At 45.4% G+C, this 11383-nt stretch overlaps 1 protein-coding gene across 1 annotated transcript in view; it reads right to left on the bottom strand.

Moving 5' to 3' along the window:
• The window catches only part of LOC132400010 (potassium voltage-gated channel subfamily KQT member 2), a 99969-nt gene extending 89304 nt beyond the window's left edge, over positions 1-10665 (bottom strand). Inside the window, exon 1 of the mRNA XM_059981054.1 lies at positions 10171-10665. Coding sequence (XP_059837037.1) covers positions 10171-10490 — 320 coding nt within the window. The 5' untranslated portion in view covers positions 10491-10665. The remainder of the gene's footprint in view (positions 1-10170) is intronic.
• Between the last annotated feature and the right edge of the window lie 718 nt (positions 10666-11383).

Raw genomic sequence — 11383 nt, forward strand, 5'->3', positions numbered from 1 at the left:
CCTTATTACTACCAGGAAGGAGGTAACAAGCCTGAAGACCCAAATTCAGTATTGTGAAGAACAGCTTCTTCCCCTTCACCAGATTTCTGAAATGGTCCATGAACCCACACTACCTATTTTGCTCCTTATTAGTGTAATTTGTAACTTATGTATTATACTATACTGCTGCCACAAAACAGATTTCACAACATAGACCGGATTCTGACCATACACACAGAGCACTTGAAGGTGTAGTCTGAGGCCCTCTCACACTGATAGCACTGGCTAATGGGCACAGTTGTGATCAGAACCATCAAAAGCAGATGTATCTGAGCAAATATGAAACTACAGCTACAAAGAATGGAAATATTTTGACCTAGTCACTGCAAAACAAAGCAACAGCAGCAGTAATCAGGAATGATCACTGACTCATAGCCGACAAAAATAACTGGCCTTTGAAAGCATCCCCACTGGATGGAGATCAGTTCTGGTGCTGCTGTTGAAAAAAGATCTTCTCCCAAACAAAAGAAAATCTGCAGATGCTGGAAATCCAAGCAACGCACACAAAATGCTGGAGGAACTCTGCATCTATGGAAAGCAGTAGTCGACATTTTGGTTTGAGACCCTTCATCAGGCTGGAAAAAAGATGACTCAGTCTAAGAAAGTGGGGGGAGGGAAAGAAGAACCACAAGGTAATAGGTGAAACTGTGAGGGAGGAAGGGGTGAAGTAAAGAGCTAGGAAGTTGATTAGTGGAAGATACTACGTTCCACACAGAAGGTTCAATTGTTAGGTATTAATATTGAAGTAGTAAAATTGATTCAACAGTCGCTGGATGGGAGATGCCAGAGAGTAGTGGTGGATAACTGTTTGTCAGGTTGAGGCCGGTGACTAGTGGTGTGCCTCAGGGATCTATATTGGGTCCAATGTTGTTTATCATATACATTAATGATCTGGATGATGGAGTGGTAAATTGGATTAGTAAGTATGCAGATGATACTAAGGTAGATGGCGTTGTGGATAATGAAGTAGGTTTTCAAAGCTTGCAGAGACTGAGGCCAGTTAGAAGAGTGGGCTGAAAGATGGCAGATGGAGTTTAATGCTGATAAGTGTGAGGTGCTACAATTTGGTAGGAATAATCCAAATAGGATATACATGGTAAATGGTAGGGCATTGAACAATGCAGTAGAACAGAGTGATCTAGGAATAATGGTGCATAGTTCCCTGAAGGTGGAATCTCATGTGGAGAGGGTGGTGAAGAAAGCTTTTGGTATGCTGGCCTTTATAAATCAGAGCATTGAGTATAGGAGTTGGGCTGTAATGTTAAAATTGTATATGGCATTGGTAAGTCTGAATTTTGAGTAATGTGTACAGTTCTGGTCACCGAATTATAGGAAAAATATCAACAAAATAGAGAGTGTACAGAGAAGACTTACTAGAACGTTACCAGGGTTTCAGCACCTAAGTTACAGGGAAAAGCTGAACAAGTTAGGTCTTTATTCTTTGGAGCGTAGAAGGTTGAGGGGGGACTTGATAGCGGTATTTAAAATAATGAGGGGGATAGATCGAATTGATGTGGATAGGCTTTTTCCATTGAGAGAAGGGGAGATTCAAACAAGAGGACATGATTTGAGAGTTAGGGGGCAAAAGTTTAAGGGTAACACGAGGGGGAATTTCTTTACTCAGTGGTAGCTGTGTGGAATGAGCTTCCAGTAGAAGTGGTAGAGGGAGGCTTGGTATTGTCATTTAAAGTAAAATTGGATAGGTATATGGACAGGAAAGGAATGGAGGGTTATGGGCTGAGGGCGGGCCAGTGGGACTAGGTGAGTGTAAGCATCGGCACGGACTAGAAGGGCCGAGATGGCCTGTTTCCGTGCTGAAATTGTTATATGGTTACATATGGAGAAGGGCGAATCTAATATGAGATGACAGAAGGTCATGGAAGGAAGGCAAGGGGGAGAGGCAGCAGTGGGAGGTGATAGGTAAGGTGAGAGGGAAATGGGAATGGGGGATGTTAGAGGGTGGGGAGGTAATAGGCAAGTAAGGAGACAAGGCAAGAGGGAAATAGTGATGGAGAGGGTGGGGGAGGTGATAGGCAGGTCAGGAGATATGGTGAGGTGAAATGGGACTGGGGTATGGTGAAGAAGAGGGTGGGGGGAGGTGATAGGCAGGTTAGTCACATAAGATGATAGGTGCCTTTTATGAACATGAACTGGAGAAAGAACAGCTTTTGCTCAAATGAGGCTAGCTCCAACAATTTTAACATTATGTAATTTTTGGAAGAACCTTGTGAGAAATTAAATAATTCAAAGAACAGAAGCTCAATTTTAACAATAAGCATAGGAGACTTTTCAGTTAAATGTAGGGATAATGCCTCAAATAGCTGTGGTCTTTCTGGGGAGAGTCTGGGATCCGAGAGCACAGCCTCAGAATAGGATCAGAAACAGGTTTAATATCACTGGCATGTTGTAAAATATGTACCTTTTTAGAAGAGATGAGGATGAATTTTCTTTAAGCAGAGGGTAGTGAACACAGGATTTTCTTTAACCAGACGATGGTGAATCAATGGAAATCATTGCCACAGGCAACTGTGGAGGCCACAACATTCAGTATGTTTAAAGCAGAGATTGATTAGTCAGGGGATCAAAGGTGAATGGATTTGACAAATAATAAATCAGCCATGATTGAATGGCGAAGCCAACTCAATAAGCCTAATGGCCTATTGTCGAGGAGTGGAGGGATTGACACTGTCAGTGCTGGGACAGATGTGGAATGGCACTACCATACAGTCCAGTCTCTCAGGAATTGTTTTAATTAAAACAAGGTCAACGGCACAGACAGCACCCACCAGTTTAACCCATCGCCTTAACTCATGGTCCACCTGGACGCAGGGTAGGAAGGGCACTCAGGAGTCCAGAGAGGCCATGGGGATTGTACCACTGAGGTCCTTTCACCAATGTGGTTAGACTATCTTTGGCAAGAGGCAGATGCACTAACAGGCACTCAGAAACTGTTTAAAATTGCAATAAATGAAGTTGCAACAAGTTTAAAAATAATTACAATTTAAATACAGTCAATGAATATAACCAAAGTAAAATCAGCAAGTCCTTCTGTCGCAATTCTGCAAGCCGGAGATCTGAGGGACAAGGTTACTGCTCAGAGGGTGCTGAACACAGGAATTCCCCTTTACGTTACGGGAAGGTGTTCTGAGAAAACTGTTCAAACGGTGATTTTCCACTTCATCTGCATTGAAAAAATAAAATTGATCTTTTTTTATTTTACACAAATTCTGAGAGAGAATATCTCATAATACAGTTTTTTTTAAAGTAGTATACCATTTGTGAATTCTGTAAGGGTGAGTTTGTTATGTGAGCTGCCGTAACATGGGAGTTTCTTGCATATGGAAGATTCGTGTCTTTTTAAATCTCTGACCTGAAGGCTATGCCCTCTTGTTTTGCCACATAACAAGTGACTGCCATTCATTGAAACTAAGACATTCTTCTTCAAACTCCTGGGAACCCCAGATCTGTGTCCATCGAAATCTGCTCCGTAAGGCTCCGAACTCCTTGCAGAAGCCACCTGCGAACAGAACAATCCACTCACCGGTCACACCTCTGCCAGACTCTCCGTCCTCACAGAGGGCTGCACAGCAGAGCAGCAAGTAGAGATGAAACGCAGGTTTGATCCAGACTCTGGTGCTGTCTGTGTAGAGTTTGCACGTTCCTGGGGACTGAGTCCAGATTCTCTGCTTTCCATCCATTTCCCAAATATATGTTTTGGTAAGTTAAATGTCCACTGGTGTATGGACATGTGGCGAGGGGTGGGGGCAAAAACAGGAATGCAGGGAGAATAAAATATGCATTTAATGTTAGGATACGGTAAGTGAGTAACTGAAGAGTCTGTTTCCAAGCCACACATCTCCATGACTCCAAAGGATTCATCCAGCTTCGAATGCACAGAATGGAGAAGAGAAGGAAATAGCAGAGGACTAACAAAAGAAATGTAATTCAGGGATCTGTTGATTGAGTAAGCTGTAGGCTGTGAGGTCTTGCACAGAGCAGGAACTGGCTTCCTAAGATGAAAATAATTTCAAAGCAAGTCTGAAGCAAAGGAGCAAGTGGAGAAATTAGAGGTCACAGAAGAATTAATGGAAGCCTTGAAGATTAGGTGGTGGGGAAAGATTTGGATAGAGAGCACTCTAGAAAATAGAAATTGGCAGGAAGGTTGCTACCAGAGTGCACAGATTCATAGTAAAAGCAAGCTGCTGTAATCTGGAACACACTGCCCAAAAGAGAAGTGAAAGCAGACTGAACAGGAACTGGAGGAATCAGTGACAGAACAAACACATACCAGGTCCTGGAGAAAGAGCAGTGATGTGAATTAAAGCAGAAAGCACACTCAAAGATCTATCACTGTCAGAAGCTGTGCTACAGGCTTGAAAGACAAGTGTAACCATCACCTGAAGACAACGATAGAGCCTTTTAAATTTGTTCCACAATACTATTTATTGAAAATATTCACCTGCACACACCCGTGCAGTTTTCACAAAACACTGAATCCTCTAGGTTTAAAGAGAGCTTTAAGTGACAAGAGTTTGATAAGACCAGTTTTTAGACTAATCCTGACAGATCACGAAATAATTGGCGCTGCAGCTGTGGGAATATCAGCACGCTTTCATCCTGAAACTAAAACTGTTTACAGTGCACATTCCCAAAATTGAAACGTTAATCTCAATAGACCGTAAGGTTTTCAGCAGCCAGAGAGCCAAGTTTTCTGCCTGTGAGGATCCCACTCCATCTCTAATTCTTTCTCACTCACTTTCCTTCTCATTACGTAACTGGAAGTGAAGAAGAAAAAGTCCAAATAATTAAAGTATGTACTTGTCACCATATAATACCTTCAGATTCATTTTCTTGCAGGCATTCCCAGGACTATAAACACAAGAGAATTTATGGAAAACCACACACACAGACTGACCCGCACACCCAACTAACATGCAAAAGATAGACTGCAAAAAAAAAATAAAGCCAAGAATATGAGCTGCAAAGAGTCTGGAGGTTGTGGAGTCAGTTCGGAGTTGAGGAGAGTGAAGTTATTCCCTCTGGCCAATGGTAGTAGTGAGAAGAGAGCAAGGCCTACAGGTATTTGTCCTACAGTATCAGGACAATCTTGAAAGATTTACAACTGATGAAGTTGGTTTTGAAGTTGTAGTTACTGTTGTATTAAAAGAAACATAACATCTGCTTTATAAACCACTTGAGCACTGACTCAGTCAGTGGGCTGGTTGGTTGAGCTTTGATGTATTTTGACTGGGTCCTTGACTACAGATCTAAACCAAAACATCTGGTTTTCCAGTCTGTCGCAGTACATGACAATCACTATCTGCTCAAAAACATAGGAGAACCTGCAGACGCTGGAAATCCACAGCAACACACAAAACTGCTGGAGATATTCAGCAAGTCAGACAGCATCTATGGAGAGGAATAAATAAACCAAGACCCTTCACCAGAATGGAAAGGAAAAAAGCTTGTACTCTTTCTCCTGGCCCCATCATCTTATTCAGGCTTCTACCTCCTTCCTTTCTAGCCCTGATGTAGGGTCTCAGCCAGAAGTGTCAACTGTTTACCCTAACCTTCCCTTAAATGCTGCCTGACCTCCTCCAACATTTTCTGCGTTGCTCCTTAGATGAGACAGTTAGCAAAATGTACAGATAATAAAAATAAACAAATTGTTAGGGTGGAATAAAGATTAGCCTGCAGAAGCTCTGGCATTGGGCAGTATCTTCTCAGCACCTAAGAGCAAACTGATTTCATCACCAGTCTACTCATCCAAGACTCTTCAGGACAGTGGGTGCAATCAGAATGCAAATAAACACATTCTGGGTGGTGGCACAGAGCAGAGGTCCCTAACCTTTTCATACCATTAACTGAGAGGTCTGTGGACCCCAGGTTAGGAACCTGTTTTGGAGGATGATTCCAACACTGGGGGCATCAAGGGCCAGAGGGCAGACTCAGAATCGAGGAAAGTCCCTTTAGAACAGAGATGAGGTAGAATTTCTTCAGCCAGATGGCCGTGAAGTTGCAGAATTCACTTCTACGTTCTCCTGTAGTGATCAAGTCAATGGGTATATTTAAAGTACAGACTGTGTCAAAGGTTACAAGAGAAAACAGGAAAATAGGGTTGAGAGGGAAAAGAAATCAGCCATAATGGAATGACAGAGCAGAATCAATGGGCCAAATGATTCTGCTCTGTCTAAAATACCATTAACTCATTCATCTAATCCCATGAACCTTCTCTGCCCAATATAAAGATCCAAAATGACCGACTCAGTGGCAAAAACACTGCACGGCACCGGGGGATCGGTCTGAAGTGCTCACACTTACTCACTGGGTGGATATGGCTCAGAGTGGGCGATCAGCTCTGTGGGAGCTCATACAAGTACCTGAATGATGGGCCCTGAAGCACCAAACAGAACATCTGGTTTCATCAGGATATGGATTTGCTGAAACTCTTCCCAGCCCTACCCATAGATGCTGAAGTTAGTTATACGCAGAGATCGATTAGCTCGAGAGATTGAATCAATCAAGAGTTCTCATTACACAATGAGCATATCCCACTTATACTGTTACAAACACATATTCCAAGCATTTTCCCAGAACATCAGACAGCAAAACAAGCCGGAAACTAGGGCAACCAGTAGTCAGCAGCCTTAGAACAGATTTCCCCCGCCTCCATCAAAATGAGTAACACTGTCACACTCTGAGCCAAACAGGAAGGTAAAGCAGGTGATAGCTGCAGCCCACAGTGAAAAGGTGCATTAGAAAGGAGAGAATCTAAACTAGTTATACTAGCAGGCAATAACTAATATATTAATAAACCATCAATGTCACATTCCAGTCACTGCAACAAGCTGACATCGCTGCAATACGCTTAGAATGAAATCCAACAGTCGAGAGTGAAATCTTGCAAATGCTGAAAATCTGAAATTAAAAGAACAAACTGCTGGAAATTCTCAGCAGGTCAGGCAGACAGAAACGGGGTTAATGTTTCTCAGGTCAGGTAGTGAGAAATGGGGTTAATATTCCTCAGGTCGGGTGAGATATAGGGTTAACATTTCTCAGCAGGTTGGGCGGTGAGAAATCTGGTTAACATTTCTCAAGTCAACAGCCTTCAACCAGGACCCCTCACGTTCCAATGCAAAGGCATCAACTGTCCACCATTTCTCTCTCTACAGATGCTGCCTGATTTACTGAGTTTTCCAGCACTTTCTGTGCTGTGAACAATATTTGAATTCCGTCAGACAAAAATTCAATGAACATTGATTAATAGCACCAGTTAATGAAGGAACAAATTTGATTTAAAATTGGTGGCTAGAACTTAGGGGGAGTGAGAGTTTGCTGGACATTATGTGACTGCACACCAACAGTGCTTCACTCTCTCACTACCTACCTCCCTCCCTTCCCCTTGCTGTCTCGGTTAACCCTTCCAACACTTAAAAGAGAGACACAGAGACAGAATGCATTTCCTCTCCCCCACCCATATTCTCACCCCTTTCCTCCCACTGTACAGGCCCTGAATTACCTTCCCCCTGCCCCCTCTCAGCCAAGAGCGCCATGGTCAGGCTCATGGGAGAAGCAAAAGCTGTGCTGCTGAAAGGATATACTGCACACCTGCAGATGGACTTCTCAGATGGGAACGATCTCCCAAGACTGATGAATCTTCCCCCTCTCCCCCAACCATGGTACTCACACAGTGGCATGGTAGATAACAGCCCAGGGTTCTGTGGTTGATCTCTACAGTGATGGGTACACAAGGCACAGGAGCAGAATTAGGCCATTCAGAACATTGAATCTGCTCCACTATTCCATTATGGCTGATTTATTATTCCTTTCAGCTCCATTCACCTACCTTGTCACCTTTGACACCCTAACTAATCAAGAACCTATCAATCTCCGTTTTAAATATACCCAGATTTGGCCTGTGTGCAACGAATTCCACAGATTCACCACTCTCAGGGTATATAAATTACTCCTCCATATGTCAATAAGACAGGATCAGTATTGGAGCATCCACCCATCAAGTCTGCTCTGCCATTCTATCATGGCTGATCCCAGATCCCACTCAACCCCAAACACCTGTCTTCTTGCCATACCTTTTGATGCCCTGACTGATCAGGAAACTATCAACTTCTGCCTTAAATTTACACACAGACCTGCAGAGCATTCCACAGATTCAGTACTCAGTGCCTTAAAAAATTCCTTACCTCTGTTCTAAAAGGTTGCCCCTCAATTCTGAGGCTGTGCCCTCTAATTCTGGATAACCTCACCATAAGAAATATCCACATCCACCCTATCTAGTCCTTTCAACATTCAGGAGGTTTCAATGAGAGCTCCCTACATTCTTCTAAATTCCAGTAAGAACAGGCTCAAACCTGCCAAACACTCCTCATATTAATCCTTTCATTCCTGGAATCATCTTTGTGAACTTCCTCTGGACTCTCCCCAATGACAACACATCCTTTCTGAGATATGGGGCCCAACATTGTTGACAATACTCCAAGTGAGGCCTGAATAGTGTCTTATAAAGGCTCAGCATTATCTCTTTGCTTTTACATTCTATTCCCCATGAAATAAATGCCAACATTGCATGTGCCTTCTATACCAGACTCAACCTGAAAATTAACCACCTGGGATTGTTGCACGGGGAGTCCTATGTCCCCCTGCTCCTCTTATGTTTGAACCTTCTCCCCATTTAGATAGAAGTCCGCACTATTGTTCCTTTGACCAAAATGTATAAACGTATATTTCCAGACACTGTATTCCATCTGCCACTTTTTTGCCCATTCCTCCAATTTGTCTAAATCCTGCTGCAATCACATTGCTTCAACACTGCCTACCAGTCCACCTATCTTCATATCATCCGCAAACTTTGCCACAAAACCATTAATTCCATTACCTAAATCATTAACAATGTGAGAAGTAGTGATCCTAATACTGACCCCCGGGGAACACCACTAGCCGCTGGCAGCCAACCAGAAAAAGCCCCTTTTACTCCAGCTCATTGCTTCCTGCCTGTCAGCCATTCTGCTATCCATGCCAGTATCTTTCCTATAACGCCATAGGGTTTTATCTTGTTAAGCAGCCTCACGAGTGACACCTTATCACATGCTCCTGAAAATCCAAGTAAATGACATCCACTGCTTCTCCTTTGTCCACCCTTGTTACTTTCTCGACGGACTCTAACAGATTTGTCAGGCAAGATTTCCCTTTACAGAAACCACGCTTTGTCTTATTTTTGATCCTCATCTCTGTTCTAAATAGAAGTCCCCCTATTCTGAGGCTGTGCCCTCTGGTCCTAGACTTGCCCACTATAGGAAACATCCTCTTCTTGCCAACTCTATCTAACCTTTCAATATTCACAAGAAATTCTGCAGATGCAACACACACACAAAATGCTGGAGGAACTCAGCAGGCTCGTCATTATCTATGGAAATGAATAAACAGTCAACTTTTCAGGATTGAAAGAAAGGGGGTAGATGCCAGAAGGGGAAGAAGGGTAGCTGGAAGCTGATAGGTGAAGCCAGGTGGGTAGTAAAGGTAAAGGGCTGGAGAGGATAGTGGACCACAGGAGAAAAGATTTCAAAGAGATCCCTCTCATTCTTTTAAACTCCAGCCAGTACAGGCCCCGAGCCATAAAATGCTACTCATACATTAACCCTTTCATTTCTGAGTTCATTCTCGTGAATCTCCTTTGGACACTCCCCAATGCCAGCACATTTTTTCTGAGCTAAGGGGCCCAAAACTGCTCACAATACTTCGTGCAGTCTCACCAATGCCTGATTAGCATACACCCTTACTTTTATGTTCTAGTCCGCTCGAAATCAATGCTACCATTGCATTTGCCTTTCTCACCACTGACTCAACCCGCTAATTAACCTGCAGGGAATCCTGTTGGGCTGTCAGTGCGTTCCCCCGGGATCGTGAAGTACGGTCCATGGAGGCCTAGCCTCCAAGTCAGGCAGTCGGTTCCCCCCGGGTTCTGGTGAATGATCGCTCGGGTCATGTAAGGTATTAACTGAGGGGCCAGCCGCTGGGTTCGCTCCCCAGGGTCGAGTTGGTGCTCCAGCACGCCACCCCCCATTCTCACACACAGACGTGGGCTGGCTTTCATCTACCCCCGGGCCCGGTACTCACACATAGGCGTGGTAGATAAAGGCCCAGCCCCGCGGTCGCTCCAACACGTTGTACATGAAGTTCTGCAGCTTCCGATACGCCGCCTTCCTCCTGGGCCGCTTGGCGCCGCCGGAACGCGGTTTGCCCAGGACCCCGCCGCCCTCGGCCCCCGCGATCAGCAGCGCCCCGTCCCGGGTGCAGGAGGGGTCGGGGCCAGGGCCGCCCGCCGGACCATCGGCCGCGCCGTCGATGCCCACGAACCCCACCCGCAGCTTCTTGTCGCCCGGCCCGGGCCCGGGCTCGGCCTCGGCCTCGGCGCCCCGCTGGCCTCGCTGCACCATGCTGGGCGCTCAGCGACCTGCCCATGCCCCTGGGATCATGCCGTGCGGTCGCCCATGGGTGCGGTGGGGGGGGAGGCTCGCGCTCCTCCTCGCGCCCCCCGCCGCCCGCCGCCCAGTCCCGGGCTGCAGACAATGGAGCGGGCGCCGGCCGGACGCGCGCACATCCTCCGGCTGCCGGCTGCCGACCGCGCATGCGCGGCCACGCCCCCCCCGTTCGCGGCCGCTCGGTCCGTCCACCCCCTCCCTTCGCAAACAGGAGACAATCTGCGGATGCTGGACATCCAAGCAACACACACAAAGTGCTGAAGGAACACAGCATCTATGGAAAAGAGTATAGTCGATGTTTCGGGCCGAGACCCTCCATTAGAACTTGAGAAAAACAGACTCCTCATCTCTTTTTTTTTCAGTCCTGATGAAGGGTTTTATCCATAGGTGCTGCCTGTCCTGCAGAATTCCTGCAACATTTTGTGTGTGTTACCTACCCCTTCTGCCTGCCACCCTCTCGTGCTCAATTGACCCGTCCAAACACTTCTACTCTCTGCCCATCACACTGTGCCTACCCTTCCTGCCCACCAATCCCCCCACTTCCCTCCCCCTCTATAAAGCTTGACCACACGGCCCATCCAACAGTTCCCCATTATCCACTGCACAAGTCATTCATTTACAGAACTCTAGCCTGACCTGGTTGGTCTAAAATCCAGGGAAAAGTCAGGAAGTTTTTATTGTAAGGCTTTATAACAGGGACTCAAACATCAAAACAATCAGTTGACATTAAGTATATGTTCAGGAGAGAATCGCAGAGTGATGAATCCAGGTGCCTGGACAGACTGCAGGAGAATGGAGATCTGGATTTCACCCTTCACCCAATTTACTGCAACCAGCTAACCCACGTC

The sequence above is a fragment of the Hypanus sabinus genome, chromosome 9 (genome assembly GCF_030144855.1).
Source record: "Hypanus sabinus isolate sHypSab1 chromosome 9, sHypSab1.hap1, whole genome shotgun sequence".
NCBI classification, from domain to species: Eukaryota; Metazoa; Chordata; class Chondrichthyes; order Myliobatiformes; family Dasyatidae; genus Hypanus; species Hypanus sabinus.